Source organism: Hakea prostrata, chromosome 11 (assembly GCF_041222555.1).
Source record: "Hakea prostrata isolate BN-2017 chromosome 11, UWA_Hpros_2, whole genome shotgun sequence".
In the NCBI taxonomy this organism is placed as follows: domain Eukaryota; kingdom Viridiplantae; phylum Streptophyta; class Magnoliopsida; order Proteales; family Proteaceae; genus Hakea; species Hakea prostrata.
In genome coordinates, this window is record NC_142610.1 from 20305256 (window position 1) to 20324833 (window position 19578).

Genomic DNA, 19578 nt, shown 5'->3' on the forward strand with positions numbered 1-19578 from the left:
TCAAAGTACTAATTCTTTGTATCATCACTTAATTAATTTGGTCCACACGCCACGAATCGAAAACCTTATATGAGAAAGGATTGTTTAGATTAAGGAAGAACGGTCACTGGCACAGGTAAGCAGGCGAGTAAATTTTTTTCCCTTTTGCAGAGACTACAGTTAGGGAATGTAGTTGCTTCTGGTGATAGGGGATTAAAGAAACTTTGCAAAATCAAAGAGCTTTTGGTACAAACTATGAATCAAAGCAAAAGAAAAAGGTAGATTCTTAACAACAACAAAAAAAAAAAAAAAAAAAAAAGCTATAGAATTCCATCTGACACAACCATGAGAATGATTCATTTTTTTTAAAAAAATTATTATTTTATGGAATGAAACAGCATTTGAAGCTTTCCAATTTAAAGCATCCAACGCTCATAGAAGAAGAGAGAGAGTTTAATTCACCAAAGCCACGCTTGTTTTCTATGTACGCCCTACCTGGGTTTGGGATCGCGTGTGTAGTTTGGATCAAAGAGCCAGTTCAATTCCATTGTGATTCAGTGAAGAGGTTGACTGATCAGTTCTACTTAAAACCTCCACATAACCAAAATGGCGATGGTGATCTTCAAAAGGATCTTATTTGGTATAACAAGGTGAATAGAAATCCCATATTCCAATGTTACTATACAGAGTAAATGACCATTAAACATCTGGTATGAAATTAAAACTATACCTCTTGCCCTCAAAGCTACTCCACATTTCCTGATCAGCCTTGTATCTGTCAGAGGCAAATAATTCCTGCTTCCAACCTACATTTGCATTCAGGAAAACCAAATTGGCTATGAAAATTATCGACATAATTTTTGGGGATCTTCAGTCTCTGTTTCTTGAAAACAGTAGTAAGCACAATAAAGAGGCTTACTACTCTGTGAAAGAATTTCATTCCTGCCTATCGAATGGTAATGAATTAATTTCACTGTTGTAAAATGAATCATCTTCCATGTCAATTCCATACATGTTTATATCCTTCTCTTCTTCCCACTTAAGAACCTCTCTAATGTACTTGAATGCTTCATCTACAGTGCTCCGTTCACGGTCCCTGGTTTGCCAGACAAATAGTTTTCGGTTGCTAAAGGAGGCATACACTTCCTTGAATTTCATTGCAACATAGTAATAAGCCTGGCTTGCCAATGCATCGTTGTTGTGATAACGTTTTAATGGGTTAAAAGTCTCAAACCAGTCACAGAATGTTAAGGGTACCCGATTGATCTTCTCTTCAAAGGTATCATACTTATTGAGGAGGAGAATGAAGGGAGTATCCCTAAAATATGGTTGTGATAGTGCACTCTCAAAAAGTTCTCGGCTTGCTAGCATCTTGTTGCGAGATGGACCCACTCCTTGGGACCACACCTGATCATAGTCACTTAAAGCAACACAAAATATAACAGCCGAAACATCTTCAAACATGTCCAGCCATTTGCCGCCATCATTGAGTTCCTTTGCATCCACTTGAATTAATTGGTACCTGCGGGAATATAAATTTCTCAAAAACCAAGAGAGTTAAGAGATGAATGTCAACTATTTGGTCTGCAGTGTGTGCTACATGCAGCTAATCCAGAGGATGGAGTTTACAGATCTGCTGCATCATACCTCTGCAAAGCAGAGAGTTCCATGCGCAGGTAACATTTTCCTCAAATAGCAGTCAAAAAAAGCTTTTCTACAGACACCATTTTTGAGCCATATGGAGGTGTCAGCTTGGTAAATACTTGCATATGCATATACATACATGGATTAGCCAAATGTCAAGTAAGGGTTCCATCAAAACCTTATGGTCCTCCACTTTTTATTTTCAACCCTTCCATATAGTTTTGTTGGTGGGAAGGGGTCATTCAATGTTTTATGCTCAGCCAACAATTAAGTTTCTAGTCCATTCTTGTTGCTTTATATCAACAAAGGAAAACACAGTGGACCTGAAACATACAGATGGATGCCAATGTGGATGACATGGCCACACAATTTAAGAATAATCAAACTCTCATGTTTCAGATAGTAGGGCCATCAAGAAAGAGTTATGGTGGCTGGGGTGTGTATATGTGTGAAGAAAGAAGAGAGCTTACTTAGTCTGTGGAAGTGGGTAATCAAAGTTTTCATTATCGGTCTCTGACATTGCAGTGTGACCATTCAATGAGAATTCAAAAAAGGCACAGCCATCTCCCTGAGTCACTCCTTCAGCATATAAAATGTCTTTCTCAGAAGGCACATACTCATCACTTGATATCTCAATAGCCTGCAAAGCACAGACATCTGACTTCTGTAAGAACATATACAGCACAAATAGACTGTCTTGTCAATAAAAACCTCCCTAAATTCTCTAAATGCTCTCATCAATTAACATTTCAATGACAATTCAATTAAAAGCCTAGCTGTGTCACACTGAATGTTAAAATCTAGACTAAAACACCCAACCACTAGCCCATCACTGAGAACACATGAAGCTTAAAGCTAAGGAAATGGAGGGCCCACAATCATTATTTTTATTTTCCTGATCATGACAGTCAGAAAATTGCCCAGAAGGAACATTGGCATATATTTGGCATAACAGGGGGATGATAGACAATTGAGATGGGTATAAGGCGCTCAATCATATGGATCACCAATAGTAATGATACAGGTTCCGATGCATCAGATATTCACTAAGAGGTACTTACATATTATGATGCACAAAGGAGACAACAAAGTCACAAATGAGGTAAGTAAACAGATACACTTGTGCATACCTGATCTAAAAAATAACTGGCAACATCAGGAAGAAGATGCAACTCATCTCTTCTCTTGTATGTCTCCTGAATAGCAGGATCCTTCCAAACCTCAGCAACAATAGGAGCATAATTACGTGTTGCAGCAGCAAAGAAAGCTTCCAAGTTCTCCATAGCCATAATTTCTGAAAGCCACTCAGAAAATTGCTTCGATTTTTGATTGATTGAATAAATGCACTGCTTATGTTTATCAGTTCCAGTTTCACCTGAATTATTACCAGTCAACCAACATCAGGTCATGCTTTCCAACTATGACCCATTAGAATGACCAGAAATATGATGCTTCCTAACATACTTGTAATTCAATTGTCCTATATAAATTGGTGCAGAAGGAGCAAAATTTAGAGCACAAAACAGAATCAAATGTCTCCGGAATGCAACACTGGATGAAGCACCAATATCATAGAATTTGGAGCATACAAGATTATTCAGATACAGGATTTGCAAAAGACTATTTATTGATGGTGGTGCAGACTGTTTACTTAGTTTCCTCACTTATCAATTTTCTTATACTCTACTACGACAAATCATTCATAAGGATTCAATCTCTCAACCATGTAAATGTGGCCTATTCTGGAATTCAGTACAACTATTGAAACCATCTAATACCAGCTGTAAAACATGTTCCTCAAGGACCAAGTTTTAACTCCAGAAAAATGAGACTGTTGGTAAGCATCTGCTCTGCAGGTGTCATAGTTTCACAAACAATGCATCCACCAACGGTAACAGAATGAAGGAGAATGCATAATAGAAAAGAAGTGACTTTAATGAGCACCTAAGAACTCTTCGGCAAGAGAGATAGCATGGCTTTTCCCCATCAAAGCCTCCTCTTCAAAACGTTTATGGCCTTCAAGTAGTATATTCAAATATTTATACATGTTGATTTGAATCTTAAGCTTGATATCCTGCAGTTCGTCCATAGAAAACTTCTCTCCATATAAATACTTGGCCTGTTCAATAAGAGAGACAATTAAAGTCATTTCATTGAAAAAGACACACAGACATATATATATAGTGCAATAAAAAAAATTGGGACCAATGTAGAGCTTTAAAATTGAACATATGAAGCTCAAGCACCTGAAATTCAATTGTTGAATTTAGGGGGAAAAAAGTAGAGGAAACCATCACAAAGGATAAGAAACACCAAACCCAGAAATACACACACACACGCTCACGCACAAAGACAAGAAAACACCAGCACTCATTAGATTGTATAAACGCATTAATATGGGTAAGAAGCAAGGGATATCAATTTTCTATTTATGGTGCTCGAATCCGTGACAGAGTACCATCATTCGCTACCTACCCTACCCGATTTCCTTCTTTAAAAATCAAATTCCCTGGTTCCTTCATTGACGACATTCCAACCTGTTCCCAAAATATGGGCTCCATCTGACCAGGAAAGTTTAGGAAGGCCTTCTTATCTAGCATGGAGGAAATCAGAGCCCTTTTTATTATTAGTCTTTGTTCTTAGTGTTTCTTCTACTTGAAATCTTAAAACCTAATATGATCTTAAATGATAACCTATATTTAAAAAGAGATTAGCTGTTTTTCTTCCCCTTCCCTAATATCTCTTTTCTGAGAAATGTAAAATTAGCAGTCCATCTGTTTCCCTTTGTGCCTGCCAAATTCAAGGGATAAGATTTCCCCTAGTTGCCTTACTCAAGTAATTAGCAACGGGGACATTGCATTACACCTGCTATGAAAGTACAGTAGTTACCTTCCAGATTACATATACTGAGAGTAGCCAGGTTTGCAAACAGAGAAAGTCTGGTGTTCCAAAATATGGGATAACTCCTTCATTGAGATCCTATAGATCCGATTAAAAATTTCAACAATTGTCTACACTAAAAAAGACTTTACTTATAGAACAAACTAATGTAGATCTAACCTTCATGACAAGAAAAGATGGTTAAAGACAGTGCCTTTTCCATGGCATAACAAATGAGATGCAGATTTCAAGAAGCAACAAAATCCACCACAATGTTGAGCCCGACGCCCATACCTATTACAGAAAGTAAGAACCAGGGAAATACTTAAATAACAGACGTCTACCTGCTTGAAGATAGTGCTGTTTCCAGACCCTTCCAACCCAAGCAACAGAAGTTTCTGGACTCTTTCCTCCTGCTCTGGATACTCGGGCACTACCCTACTTGAAGAGGCCTCTATGTCTCCTTTTGGACCATTAGTGTTTGCCAGTGGTACAGGCAATGAGAATAATGAACAAATGAAACGAGTCGACGCCTGCCTAGCAAGGACCAGACTTCTACTGTTTAACAAATCATTTGCAACAATTGTTTATCTAATCACAGTGATAATTTGTTCAACACGAGAAGGTAACATACCTTTGCCCATATATTTCCTTTTATGTTATTCTGACCTTCTTCCTCATAAGATCCATCATCGTACAACCAAAAATGAGTATCCCGGGGGCACTGAACTTTAGCCAACTGAAAATTAAAACCAATCAGACCATGCATCAGGTTTGTATACAGCAAATGGGGTCAAACAGAGGCAGAAGAACTAAATAAAAGTCCTGACCTGAAGCAAACAATGACTAGCCACTTCAGAAGCATATGAAGAAGAATTTAAAACAAACATTTAGAAGCAGTATTGCTCCTTCTAGTGGATGGATAAAGCTCAATATTGATGGGTGCTCGCTAGGGAATCTTGGATGTGCTGGTGCGGGCAGTGTGTTCCGAGATGAAAATGCTAATGTAATAGGAGCCTTCCACATCTATTTGGGCTTGACATCAAATTTTGAAGCTGAAATGGAAGCCTTTATGTTAGGGTTGGGATGGGTGAAGCAACTACGGATCAAGAAGATATGGGTTGAGTGTGACTTGGCAGCTACTGTAGTTTTGCTTCAGAAAAAAACTTTTCCATGGTGGTCCCAGCAGCATTGGAGAGGTCTTAGTGCATACTTTCTATCCTCCATTTGGAAAATCTCTCATTGCTATAGGGAGACAAACCCAATTGCAGACTATTTAGCAAAACTACAAGCCAAGCAAAAAAGTTCGGGTATGAATGTCACCTGGCCAACATTGGTGATGGATGATCTTGCTTGGGATGCCTCTAGTTGACCAAGATATCGCTTATGATGTCTTATTAGAGTAGGATATTCTCTTTGTAAGTCCTTTGCACCGTGTTTTGCTATTTCAGGGAACCAGTGAGGTGGGGTGTATTGGGGGCAACTGCTGTTGCAGACTTGCAGGTTGAGTGATTGTGGTTCCCTTTCATGGTGTATATAGTGTAATTTTTTTCGCTTTTTTAATACAAATGACCTTTTAGCGAAAAAAAGAAGAAGTAGTAAACGTAGCAAGAGATACTGCATACTCTATAAATAGGAAAAGCATGGTGACAATCAGGAAGATCAGCCAAAATAAACAAGAAAACAGGCCCTGAGAGGAAAAGAGTATGAAGCCCAAATATGGAAAAGTATGACCAAATTTCAATACGACAGGGGAGAAGTACATATAGCAAAAAAGGTGTACCACTATAAACTAAGGAAACAAGATAGAGACAGATAGCATGTCTGTAAGTAGTAGGCAGAACTAAACTTAGTTGTGCACTCATGCAGTTTAGAGCTTCTATATCCTTGTTTTATCAGACAGGTAAATTCAGGCTTTACCCTTTCTTTGAAAGGATGGATTCATTGCAGGTTAAACTTCCGGTCAAAAGATTCTACAACGTTAAGGTTGCTCTATTTCAATCTCGTGGTCAAGGTCTCAAACAAGGATACAGCTTCTCCATTAAAGTTGAGGGTGAGCTGTGTACATATGCTCTCCCCACATGCTGCATGGTGGGAGCCTCATGCACTAGGTTCAACATCCCCCCCCCCCCTCTTCTTTTAGAATTCTGCCGACAGTATGAATGAAGGAGGCCACTTTACCACCAATATTTCGAGATCTCATTTTTCAAATTAGAAGTTACTATGCCAGTGTTCTCATTTCTTAGTAACCTGGTTGGAAACTAAAAAAGAAGGAAGAAAATGGCAATTTTTGAAGGGCCAGTGATTATGTCAGGCACTATCAAATTACATGCTGGAAAAAGATACTTATGAGCTTTATTGCAAATGCACCAGTGCACATATTGAAATACCTAAAGCCAACTTTTTCTTGTGATGAATATAGTTTGGTTAATCTTACCAAAAGAAAAAAAATAATAAATAATTGGGTGAATGTGAATCACACACACACACGTGAAGCAAATATTTTGTGAAAAAAAATGAAAAAGCAACAGGGAACAACAACAAAGTAAATAAAATATAGGCCATTTTATCCTCCTCTTCAAATCAAGGCTGATAGTACAATCCATATAAACTTACCCATACTTGACAGCATCTAAAGAATATCCACCTAATACATTCATGATGGTTAAGCATTAAAATCACAATGGAAGACTAATTTTAGTCTAGAAGTTTCCAGAAGGGGGTAAAATCCACTGATGTATAAGCCACTGTTAGAGATGGTACACTAGGGCAAACTTGTGATACCCAGATAGTTGAACCAAATCAACATCTGCAGTGTCTATGCTGGTATAAGGAACTCTACGAGCATCTGAAGAGAAAATTTTCTTTTAATAGTTTCCTTTTGGACAACTGCTCCACGTAGACTATTTCCTGGCAATATTTCTCCTTGTTATGTCAACGGAAAATTTTGCAAATTGTAAACTGACTGATCTATCTTATAACTCTCTAAATGACATACCAATCATTTTATTGAAGGGAAAATTACATATAGACCCCCCGGATTTGCAATCAATTACATTTACTATCCCTAAAAAGAAAAAAATTACAAATACCCCCCCCCCACTGTTATTAACTCTAAGGGGGTATTTGTAATTGATTTCTTTTCATGGGTAGTAGATGGTAATTGATTGTAGATCTAGGGGTCTATATGTAATTTGCCCTTTATTGAAACATATTTCTTTAGCAAATATTGCTGTACACATCTCCATAAGTGCTATAACTGTCATAAATTATGACAAGATCAAAATACTGGAGGACAATTTGTTTCTTCTCTTGTTCTCTTATTTTGCCTATTGTAAAATTTTCCGTAGTTCATCGAAAAAAATCACATGAGGCCCTTACATACTTTATGTAGTCTCACGTGTACTCTTTCCCTCTATTTGACAAGTTTAGAGTATGCACTTCATTTCATACTTCAAAGGTTGTTTGCTCTTGCTCTATACTGGTTTCACATGCTCAGAATAGTATGGTTACTTTTTTTCGGTAGAAGAATAGTATGGTTACTTCAAACCTCATTGGCTATGGACCTACTAATGAAAAGATCGATGCCCTCAGTGGATGCAGTTCCTGCAATGACATCAGCAAATTCATACATTGCCATTACCAATATAATCCAAATCCCAAAAGATATCAATATTTTTTAATGATAAGGTGCCTCCAATTTAGTCTTGAAAAAACTGAATGATAAGCCTTAAGCCTTCTATTCAGCCAGTCCAGCGCCTCCTCTAAGTGTACCATCAAAACATTTTCTTATTAGAAACTATTTTCCAAGGAAGAAAATGATATTCAGTAATCATAAAAGCACGAGGTTTTTTCCCTTTATGTACACGTGCATTTTTTCATATGACATTTTATGCATTTTTCAGTATCTGCTGGAAGTGATTCAAGATCTTACCTTAAGAACCCTAAGCTCTATCCTTCTTATTGGAAACACTTATTTGCCAAGGACAGAGTTGAGCCTCAGTAATCATAAAAGCAAGAATTAAGTTTGTATCCTTTATGTAGACATGCATTTTTCCATATCACTTCTTATGCAATTCTTAGTATATGCTGGAAGAGACCAAGACTTTACCTTAAGCACCCTATGCTCTATCGTTGTGATTTCACGGCCATTGAAGTAAACTTTTGTGTTCCCATTACTCGCGTCCACGCGCATCTTCCCACCAATGTTCAGTTTTGAACTTATGATCTTATCAGGCTTCTCCCCTTCCTGAAGTTTAACATGTAAATGTAACTATTTAGCAAACCAAAATTAAAAGAGGCAACATTTCCATTCTGCAGAACTAGGAATTTCCACTACCTTTCCCCAAAGCCCAGAGTCCTTGTCGTACCAGTATTTCCCTGGTTTCAGCTTCAGGGGAGGGTCAGGACAACACAAAATCTCTGCCAATTCTTCTTGATCAAGTGCCCTTCCGTTGACAATTATTTGATCCGGTCGAACCTGGTTTGTGAAACACTCCTTCTCCATTTTCATTATCTGCTTAACTTCTAAAGGACTAAAAACTCTGTTCAACATCCTTGAACACTTTCCCAATTTCGACCGCTTCGATTCATCTATAGGTTGCCCAATGCAGCCCACACATTTACGACCTTCAGGCATGGAACTCATGGCTTGAAACAAGCAATTCTTACAGTAACTAGCATCACATACTAAACAAGCTTCCCTCTCCGTCAACCAACTCCTTTTCCCACATATGCTACACACTCCTTTCTTCTTGTCCTTCCCCAGACCCTGAACCATAACAGTTGACGGTGACTGCTCCTTATCTGCGCGACGAGACCTAGAATAAGAAGACAACTCCACACTCTCATCCTCCTTGTCCCTCTCTTCTTCAGAATTAAAAGTCGCAACAGCTGGTCGCTTCGGCTTCCGTGACGAATCAGGGTCTCGAACCGGTGACGACCGGCAATCAGTTTCTTCTACCTCTTCCCCCTTCGAATCAATTTGAATTCCCGAGTTTGAAAACCTAGTTAACTTAGAAGCCAGAGGTGTAACTGATACAGAAGCATCAGAAATAGAAACAACAGAAGCAGTTGGAATGGAGATCGAATCGAGAGGTTCAGCCTTGGGGAGATCGTAACAAACAGGAGGACCTTGATACTCAACAGCAATTGAATAGTCAAGGCGTTCTTCGTCAGGCAAAGAAGAACCAGAAGGAAGCATTTCACGTAGCGTCTCCTTCCATGTCTTGTCCTTCCCTGTTCCACTCGCCATTACTAAAGTTTCTGAACAAAGATGAATCTAGATCGATTCCATCAAATCGAATCAACCATGAAAGAAGGTTAAAAGTTAGGGTTTCAATGTAGGTTTCGTACTTATTGGTTAGGCTGGAGACGAGATTTGCAGTAAAGTTTGAATTCTCCATCGGTGGGAACGAGGGACTGAAGCTTCTTGCACCAGATGACTCTCAGAGCCGGCATGGACGTGCAAAGCACCAACGTTGGTGTCACGTTTAAATACTCTCGTTCGGGGATTTGTTTCAGTGCTGCGTCTGATGTAGTCGTGTCTCTAGTGCTCACTGTTGGATGTAAGCCATTTATATTTTATTAAATCTCAACCGCTCAAAATATAATTTGATTTATTTACATGAAAACTGATTTTGTGTTACTTGAATTGATTAAATATGGATATCGTATTTTCAGAAGTTCAAAATACCCTATGCGCGTATAACAAATTTGAAAAACTGATTTTTTAACGAATGGAATCAATGCTTTGAACGACTAAAATTTAAAAAAATTCACGTGATACCCATCCAACGTGGGATACCACAGACACCATACCGCACCACCATACAGCGGCAGTAGCCTAACAAAATCCAGTTCGGTATGGGGGGTTTGGGATTTTTACGCGGGGGTTTCTTGCGTGGAATTGGTGGAACCAATGGAGTGTTGCGACTTGGGAATGAATCTACTTGTGGGTCCTACCAATGTGAACTGTTTTTGGGTCCCACCTTGGTCAAATTCTACAATCAAAGCGTCTCCGTTGGAACTTGGAACGTGCATGCCATCATCCTTATAATTTCACCGAAAAAAAGAAAAGAAATCATCCTTATAATTTAATATTTAAATGAATTCTTAAAGAATTTAACTACAAAATAATAATAAATGGAATACTATCTACATACAAAAACCGTTACAAACTAAAAGCAGAAAAATTCTTCTAATTGTATAGGTGAAGTACTTATATTTTATTCATAAAAATAGGGTTAGAAGAAAGATCTCAAAAAATTAAAGAGTGAAGGGAAAGAAGGTAAGTACTACTATTTTTACAAATGAAAAGAGAATTAGAGGGAAACTTGTAAAAATAATAAAAAAGGGATGATTTCAAAAGATGGGGAGGGAGGTTATTTTCTTAGTAGAAAAGGTGGAAAAACCTTTGGGCCAATCTCTTGATTGTATGGTAAAAGAGTGTGAGGACAGACTACAATCTAGTATGGATTCTCTACTATTTAATATAGGTATTTTTGTAAATTTTGATTCAATGAGGGGTTATTTTTGTAATTCTAGGAAGCTTTTGGGCGTAATAACTCTAATTACCAAAATACCCATCCATCCAACCGTTTATTTTTCTGTGCGCCAGGTGTCATATTATTGTGCCTTCGCGGAGGATACCTGCGCAAGCGCGAACAAAAATCCCTGTTAGAGGCATCCGAGTCTGTCCGATTAATATGATGCGAACATGGTATACATCTTTTCTATTGATTATTATCCGATTAAATTACTTTGATTTGTTTTTCTTATTTTTATACATTTTTTTATTTGAGATATGTGACTATTTCTCTAGATTTTCTATTAAGATAACTATAAAAATTGTTAAATTCTTAAATTTCAAGCCTATCTCTCACAAACAAAATGGTTTAAAGATGTCAATAGGAAATTGAAAACTTGAATTCAATTTGTATTCATACCAATTTAGAAGAATCTACTAAAGAAACTAACTATCTGATTATCATTTGAATTCGACTTGCACTCACTGAAAATCGATCATATTATCCAAATTCGTCCGAATATAATAGGATGTAGATATAGTATTCCTACTGTACGATTTGAATCCGATCTATTTACACCTCTACTGTATTTACAACCTGGGTTGAAGCTATTTCTCTCACATTTATAAATGTAGCCCAAATGCGGTAATGAACCTGCCAACGTATTCGAGTCTTTTATATCTTCTCAGCATTAAATGTACACTAACTATGTATCAAAAAAAAAAAAAAATGTACACTAACCTTTTCCCAAAAATGAAAAATAAAATTTTTTTTTGGGTAAAAAAAAAAAGAAAAAAAGTTACTTTCCTTATAAAGCTGTGGGCATTGTACAAGAGCTAAGAGCACATTTGATTTCTCCGTAGAAAAGAAGCAAATGAAATGGGAAGATGTGAACTTGCAGTTATGCTGGTTGTGTCCCTTATTGTCTGTGGAGCTATGGTCTATTTCTCTTTCTTCTTTGGTAAGCTTATATGAAAAACACTATTACTCCCTTAAAGAACTTGTTGAAATGTATATCTAAGCTATTTGTTCTTATTTTTCTTCAATCACCCAGTTGTTCTTGATCATTTGGAGATGGATTTTCCTTCACCCACCTATTCATATTCATATTGAAGGGGAGGTTTTCTCATCTATACTTAATGACATCATGGTAAAATGAGTGTCATTTTATTGGAAGAGTAAGAAAGACTCTTGATTTGTGAAAATTTTAATCTCATATATAAAACAAAAGTTCAAAACATGTACAGTAGCATCACCAAATGATCATTTCATCTTCATTTGTCTGCACTACCCTGTTGAAAAAATTTCTTCTTCTCTCTTTATGATAATTGTTATAATATTCTTTTGTTCATAGAGCGAGGGGCAACTTATAAGCACAAATGCTGTGAAGAGTTTTATAGGTGGAGATGTGAGACAAATATCGAAGAAGACAATATCGTTTGTGATAAATTATGTAAAAATGGTTGTTCTAAGGGTGGTAACTGTATAGAAACTCAGCATTTGAATGGAATTTGCCGTTGTTTCTGCTAATCTGTCCTTCCTTTCTTAGGAGTTCATTCTCTGCTTGCCTCTTATTCAGAGAATAAAAGTTCAATCTAAAGCATGTGTTTTAGATTGAAATAACTTAGAAACGTGAAATTTTACATCTACTTGTGTCAAGCTTTGTATCTTTAATTTGTTAAAATCATATAACTAAGCATCATTAGAAATATCATGCAGGTATCAATTTGATAAAACAATACAAAGACGGTACAACATTTCATTTTTTTTTTAATTTTTTTGCTAAAAGAGAGCATTACATTTATTGAGCTTATAAGAAAGTAAAAGAATAATTCCCCCCACCCCCCAAAGATATTTTCAAATCTAGTTCAATGTAGTTTACTACAAAGGAAGAGGATAGATAATTGCATCTTGCCTTCATAGGTTATTGCAACTTTTGCTTCTAATCTTATTTGAGCCTATATTTATGCTAAACATTTATTAAACTGAAAGAGAGTGATACAAAAGTCTGGTCTTAAATGGTGGGCTGATCCCACAAGACCCCTGCATAGGAAAATGTTACACACTTGTGCATAAGCTACCTAGAGGAAATCTAAAAAGCTTTAAAGCACAGACATACTCTCAACACTTACAATAGATCCTTATTTCCTTTTCAAAAATTTCACAAGGAGACGATGACTTCTATTTTCTCAGACACAGTGTGCATGTCAGGTCGAGATTGTGGATTATTGGCTAAACATAAGATTGCCAACTTCATAATAGACAAGATCTCTTGTTCCATATCTATATTGGGAGGGGAGAGCCGTTGATCCAACACATCTCTCAATAACATGTTTTGCTTTGTTGATGGTTGTACTGAGTATGATGGCGATGATAGTGTTGAGATGAGTTCACTTGGATGTCTTCCCATCACCACCTCTAGCATTAATACTCCAAAACTATAAACATCACATTTTTGGGTCACCTTCATAGTGTAGGAAAACTCTGAAAGACAAGGAAAAAAAATGGCCCAAACAACAATTAAATAGATATCTCATACTTATTTAATTAATTTATATTTTCTTCATAGTAGGAAAATGGTGAAGTTATAACCTGGTGCAATATATCCGTAGGTTCCTGCTTGAGTAGTCCAATTGGATGAATCGGGCTTTAATAGTCTTGCAACGCCAAAGTCAGATACACATGCTTCGTATTCATCGTCCAATAGGATATTATTGCTCGATATATCCCGGTGGATGATTGGTGGCAAACAATCATGGTGCATGTATGACAAAGCATTTGCCACACCTTTAATAACATTAGCCCTTTTTATCCAATCTAATTCTGATGCAAGGGAGTTGTTGTTGAGGATTTTAGCCAAGCTTCCTCTCTCAAAATACTTGTAAACCAAGAGTGAGTGTTGTGCACATGAACAAAATCCATATAGTTTCACAATGTTACGGTGTCGGATTTTTGTCAGTGCACTAATCTCATTTTCGAATGCTTGTATGTTGGCTTTCTGACATGAATCCTCTAATGGTTGATGAAGCTTTTTGACAGCAACTACTTGATTCGTTGGCAACCTTGCTATGTACACGCTTCCAAATCCTCCTGTGCCGATGCAATATTTGGCATCAAAATCCTCTGTTGCTTCAACAATCTCTTGATATGCTATTCTTCCATCATAATTCCATATAGAAAATAAATCCATTTTGCGTGGTGTTGCTCTTTGCATTGTCTCAACATTTCTTTTTCTTCGTTGGACATGGAAGATACAAAAAAGAGCAAACAAAAGAGATAACAAACCTAACACTGGAACCAGGATAACAACCAAGATTTTAAGGTGTGAGTTTCCCTTTTCACTCTTTGACAAGGATGATTTGCATGGTGGCAGATTAGTTGCATTTCCACACAGTGCTTTGTTGTTTCGTAAAACATTTGTTGTAGCATTTTGAAAGGCTCTGATGTTTGGAATTGGACCCTCAAACTCATTGTGAGATATATCAATGGATGTCAAGCTAATCATTCCATCAAAAGCAGAGAAAATGTTACCTGAGAGTTGATTGTAGGAGATATTTAACTTTTCCAAGTTCCTTAAACTTGTGAACTGTGATAGTATCTCTCTAGTGAGATTGTTTTGACTAAGATCCAATAGCACTTGAAGGTAAATCAGATTGCCAATCTCAGAGGGAATGCTTCCATTGAAATTATTGTTGCTAAAATCCAGATATATCAAGTTGGAGCAATTCCCTATTTCTTTTGGTATCTGTCCGCTCAAGGTGTTTGATGATAAATCAATACTTGTTAAGCTGTACATCATTCCAACTTCTGATGGTAAACTGGCAGAAAGTTGATTGTCACTTAAATTGAGATTTAACAAAAATGTCAAGTGACTAAATTCCTTTGGAATTTCTCCCACTAGATAATTTGAAGAAAGGTCAAGAACCCGGAGTTGAGTTAACATCCCAAGCTCCAGAGGAATCGTACCCGTAATATTATTCCCAGCCAATTTTAGAGTTTGCAGGTTTTGGCATTGTCCCCAAGTTGATGCAAGGTTACCATGCAATTGATTGTAGCTCAAATCAATGTAATTGAGCTTCTCATAAACCCCAAAGTCTTCTGATAAGTTCGCGACAAGTTGGTTATTTTCGAGCCGAACTCTTAATAACCTTGTGCAATTTTTGAAACCTTTTGGAAGATGACCTGTGAGATGGCTGTTAAATGCAGTGAATATTTCAAGAGATCCACCCATGCATAGTCCTTGAGGTAGACTACTAGAGAAATTGTTCTCTCCCAAGTGCAAGCTTGTCAACTTGGTAAGATTTCCTATTTCTTCAGGGATTGGTCCAGAAATTTGATTACTAACAACATTCAAATCGGTGAGATTCTTCAAGTTTCCCAAAGTGGAAGGTATGAACCCAGATAGATGATTGAGGGACAAACCTAGACCAGTCAGACTTGTCAAATTTCCTATTTCTGAAGGAATACTACCAGATAGTTGATTCTCCAAGAGGTATAAAACAGTGAGGTTTCTCAAACTACATAAAGAGACAGGAATTGAACCATTGAGATTGTTCACATGCAAGTATAAAGAAATAAGTGATTTCACTTTTCCAATTTCTTCAGGGATGAAACCAATCAGACTATTACCCGCCAGGATCAAAATCTTGAGATGAGTCAGGTTTCCAATTTCCTGGGGAATGTTACCTGAAAATTGGTTGTCAGACAGTTGCAGAGTTTGCAGATTTTTCAAATTACCCAAAGATTTAGGGATTGAACCAATGAGATTGTTAGCGAACAGATATAGCTCCCTTAGATTGGTCAAATTCCCAAGAGATTCAGGTATGAAACCAGAGAGGCTGTTGGAGAACATGGTGAGATCAATGAGGTTTTTCAATCTTCCCATATCTTCAGGTATTGATCCATTGAAATTGTTTGAATCAAGAAACAAAATGTTCAGATTGGTAAGTTGACAGATTTCAGATGGAATTGATCCTGAGAGCTGATTCACAGATAAATCAAGGTATTTGATAACAGAAAGGTTTGCTATGTTGGTGGGAACAATACCAAACATGGAATTATTAGTGAAATTAAGACATGTAAGAGTAGGAAAGGAGGAAAAGGGGAAGTTCTCAACCATACCTTTCAAGCCCATTCTTTGTAAGTTAACTTCAGTGATGATTTCCTCCTGATTGCAAACAATTCCAATCCAACTGGTGCATGGGTCTGATCTCTGAGAGGAATTGGAATCAAGTAGTGTCCATGAATGGAGAACAGATTGGCTTTGGTTGCTGAGAGTAGCTTTCCATTGGAGAAGAGCATCAGCTTGCTCTACAGTTGTGTTTGAACTTGAGACATAGGAGTAGCAGGGATCAAGGAGCAAAATGAAGCACATAAGGGATAGGAGACTGTTTAAAGAGAAGAACTCCAGACTAACAAGTACAGTAAGATTGCAGATAGCCATTTTCTTTTCTGGGTGGCTTCAACTATTGCAGAGCAATCTGAGGTTTATGGTACAACAATGATATGAATATATGATCAGCTAAATTTGAAAGTCGAAGTCTTCGTCAAGCAGGCAGAATACACTTTTCTAAAGAGAAAATCTGCAGGGGCCAACAAATATATCTTTTTCTCACTCGGTTTGACAATTGATTGGCTGTGGAAAATGACGAAAGTTCCTCTTAGCTTGTCATATATGGTTTGTATAATATCAAAAAAGCAATGTAAAAGCAAGCAAAAGTAAGGCCAGATTCATGTGTACAAAACGAACTGTCTTGGGGATGGCTGTGGAAAATGACCAAAGACACTTTCGATCCACTTGAGACAAAGGAGACTGACTTAAAATAAAGAAAATGAGTAGACTAACTGAATTTCTCACCAAATCATGCCATCATTCATACTATTTATTTATTTTTGAACAAATTGTACTGGCACTCTAAAATGGAGGTCTTAAAGTACTGACATCTCACTTTACGTTTAAAAGCACAGAAACATCAAAATTGGATTTTCATTGAATATATTTATCCAATTTGTCACTGAAAACCTTTCAGACATTCTTTATTATAGAGATATTTTCAAAAATAAATAATAATTTAACTGTTTTCAGTGATAAATTTGACACATATATTCAATGAAAATTCAATTTTGGGGCTTCTTTGTTTCTAAACATAAAGTTGGTGTCAGTGCTTTAAGGTCTCCATTTTGGGGTGCCAATATAATTTGTTCTTTATTTTTTTATTATAAAAATAAGAACTAAAGGGATGGCTACATTTTCTTTACTTAAAAACCCTTTTCTATTGAAAGTTTTAAACTTTTTTAGACATTAACAAAGATGTCTAAAAATGTAATTTACTATTATGAATATAAACTTAATTAATAAAATAAAATAAAAAATATGATTAATTCATTTTTATTAATTGAAAAGGGACTTGTGTAAATGGAAAACTTTTGGAAAAAAACTGTAATAAATCAATCACAATTTTAAGTATATTTATCAATCCAATTTTAAGTAAATCATCTTAACTCCTATCTTAATGAGGTGAAAGCAACTTGAAATAAATTAGGAATCTAATACAGATTCAAAGATGTAAAATTAAATGTCCACAGATTTCTTTTGTCTTTTTTTTTTTAAGGTAAAAAACGTGGATTTATTTGAACTTGAAACTTCTGGGAGGTAACAGTCTAAATTGTCTATTAAAATAGGCCACAAAGAAAGAGTCTCAATGATGATGCTTATACGCATGCCAAAGAAAATAGACTAATTTCATGATTATTGGTTGTCTTTCTATGCAAGGGAATTTTATTCTATCTATTTTTAACAAGTGAATGGACCGTGCATTTTTTTATAGATGAGCGACATGTGTCCACAAGTCAAATCTAAGGGTTGAGGCTAGATATGAAAGATATAAAGTTTTTTTTTTAAAATGTCAACTATTAGATTTGACTATGGATACGTGTCACTCATCCATAAGAATATGGATAGTCCATTTCCTAGTTAAAAATGGACATGATAAAAATTCAAGTACAAGTGTTCGATCAATATTACCTTTGAGGTTATAACATCGATCGAATATCAGAATCTCTTGATCATGCTTGAAGGGAAATTAGTTTAACTCTCTAGCGAAGATTTCTTAACTATATAAATGGTTTTTTTTTAGCTTTTTTCTTAAGGGCTATCATCCTTTACAAGTAATGGTAACTCTTAATAGCTTTTGTTGCATCATTTTTTTTGTTTTATTATTCTCTCTTGTTCTTCTTCTTCTATAGCTTCCTCTGTTCGAGCTGACAATGGATTTCGAATTATCTCACCAGTCCCAACATCAAATTGAATCCAGAATTCCTCAAAAACAGAAGCACTGATAGAAAATATTTTTATTACCCAGAGACTCGGTTTAGGTGCAACTCCAGGTCCAGGGAATAGTCCAGGTCATGGGCCAGTAAACGACTTCTTGAGCCCTAGCAGGAACCCTCGAACTTATGATGCATCTTGCATGCTCTCAAATTCTGCTTGTAATTTTATCACTTTGATTGTTCTTATTCTCTCTCTACCAAACCTTTTCTGATCATGATTCCTTATAATTTTGGGTAGTGAGTTCATTTATAATTATGTATGTCTCTCATTGAGATTTTTCTTTTTGCTAAAGGGTCATATGAATACAATATCAATCGTACAGAAAGGAACCAACGCTTCATTGAGATACACACTGCTTGTAATTTGAAAAAAGAAAAATATTACAAATAGAATAAAATCCAAAGCTTTTCTTATTTATGATATTCCTAAAGCTAAGTAGTGACACTTCAACGTGGAAAGCATAACATTACATCTAATATCTTAACTAGCTAAAAGCAAAAAGTTAGGGCTAGAGAGGCAATTAAGATCCGCCACCAATAATACCTCCATGAGGACCCTCACCATCAGGAGGATTCCCAGAACCAAGCTTCCTACGAACCAAAATCTCTGTTGATGGCTTCCTGATATACTCCAGTTTAACAAAATTTGGATCAGGTTTTGTGGTAGGGCTAGTGAGATAATCTTCCCTGTTGGGTCGAGCAGTAGATGAAATCAGACAAGATGCAAAACAGATTAAGAAAACAGTCAAAGTGATAAAATAATGACGACTCAGAATTGCCATTTCTGAGAAAGGATGAGAAGCAAACTTTCAAAGCTCTTAGACGACGAGAAAGAAGATACATGGAAGGCTATTTATAAGCATGGCTAATATGGAAATCTTGGAGTGGTTCATCTGTCAGCTTGACTTCTGAGTACCCATTTTTAATGAGAGGAAAGCAACCTGAAAGTACTTGATCCATATGTAGAGCAAGAGCAAAAATTTTCCTGTCTATTTGAAATCTTGACTTCTACTCACTCCATCTTAATGAGATGAAAGCAACTTCAATAGAATTGTTTGAATTAATTCCTGGTATGCATGCCTCCACAAATCCCTTCCTCTAGCTTCTTCTACCCGACAATGGATTTCAAGTTTATCTCACCAGTCCCAGCACTAAACTGAATCCAGATTTCTCTAAAACAGAAGCAAATACTTTGATGCTTGATCTTGAGCCCGAGCAT

General features: G+C 36.5%; 2 protein-coding genes across 2 annotated transcripts; both read right to left on the reverse strand.

Annotated features, from left to right (window-relative positions):
* Window positions 1-517: 517 nt before the first annotated feature.
* Window positions 518-9948, reverse strand: LOC149000730 (extra-large guanine nucleotide-binding protein 3-like). The gene is made up of 8 exons (XM_089140514.1): window positions 8843-9948; window positions 8615-8752; window positions 5138-5242; window positions 4848-5036; window positions 3568-3742; window positions 2754-2998; window positions 2094-2263; window positions 518-1501 (listed from the first exon to the last, which is right to left on the reverse strand). The coding sequence occupies exons 1-8, from the start codon at window positions 9755-9757 to the stop codon at window positions 916-918; spliced, it is 2523 nt and encodes an 840-aa protein (XP_088996640.1). The 5' UTR covers window positions 9758-9948; the 3' UTR covers window positions 518-915.
* Window positions 9949-12920: 2972 nt separating this feature from the next.
* Window positions 12921-16570, reverse strand: LOC149000731 (uncharacterized). Its single transcript, XM_089141006.1, has 2 exons — window positions 13623-16570; window positions 12921-13514 (listed from the first exon to the last, which is right to left on the reverse strand). The coding sequence occupies exons 1-2, from the start codon at window positions 16471-16473 to the stop codon at window positions 13192-13194; spliced, it is 3174 nt and encodes a 1057-aa protein (XP_088997132.1). The 5' UTR covers window positions 16474-16570; the 3' UTR covers window positions 12921-13191.
* Window positions 16571-19578: the final 3008 nt, after the last annotated feature.

What these genes read in the sequence shown, in the direction of transcription:
- LOC149000731 (XM_089141006.1), bottom strand. Translation starts at nt 16,473, where the DNA reads ATGGCTATCTGCAATCTTACTGTACTTGTTAGTCTGGAGTTCTTCTCT. An exon ending in CTACGGATATATTGCACCAG is followed by an intron (nt 13,515 to 13,622) that starts GTTATAACTTCA and finishes CTTGTCTTTCAG; the next exon opens with AGTTTTCCTACACTATGAAG.
- LOC149000730 (XM_089140514.1), bottom strand. Translation starts at nt 9,757, where the DNA reads ATGGCGAGTGGAACAGGGAAGGACAAGACATGGAAGGAGACGCTACGT. An exon ending in AAGGAAATATATGGGCAAAG is followed by an intron (nt 5,037 to 5,137) that starts GTATGTTACCTT and finishes CTTGCTAGGCAG; the next exon opens with GCGTCGACTCGTTTCATTTG. An exon ending in TACCCACTTCCACAGACTAA is followed by an intron (nt 1,502 to 2,093) that starts GTAAGCTCTCTT and finishes ATATTCCCGCAG; the next exon opens with GTACCAATTAATTCAAGTGG.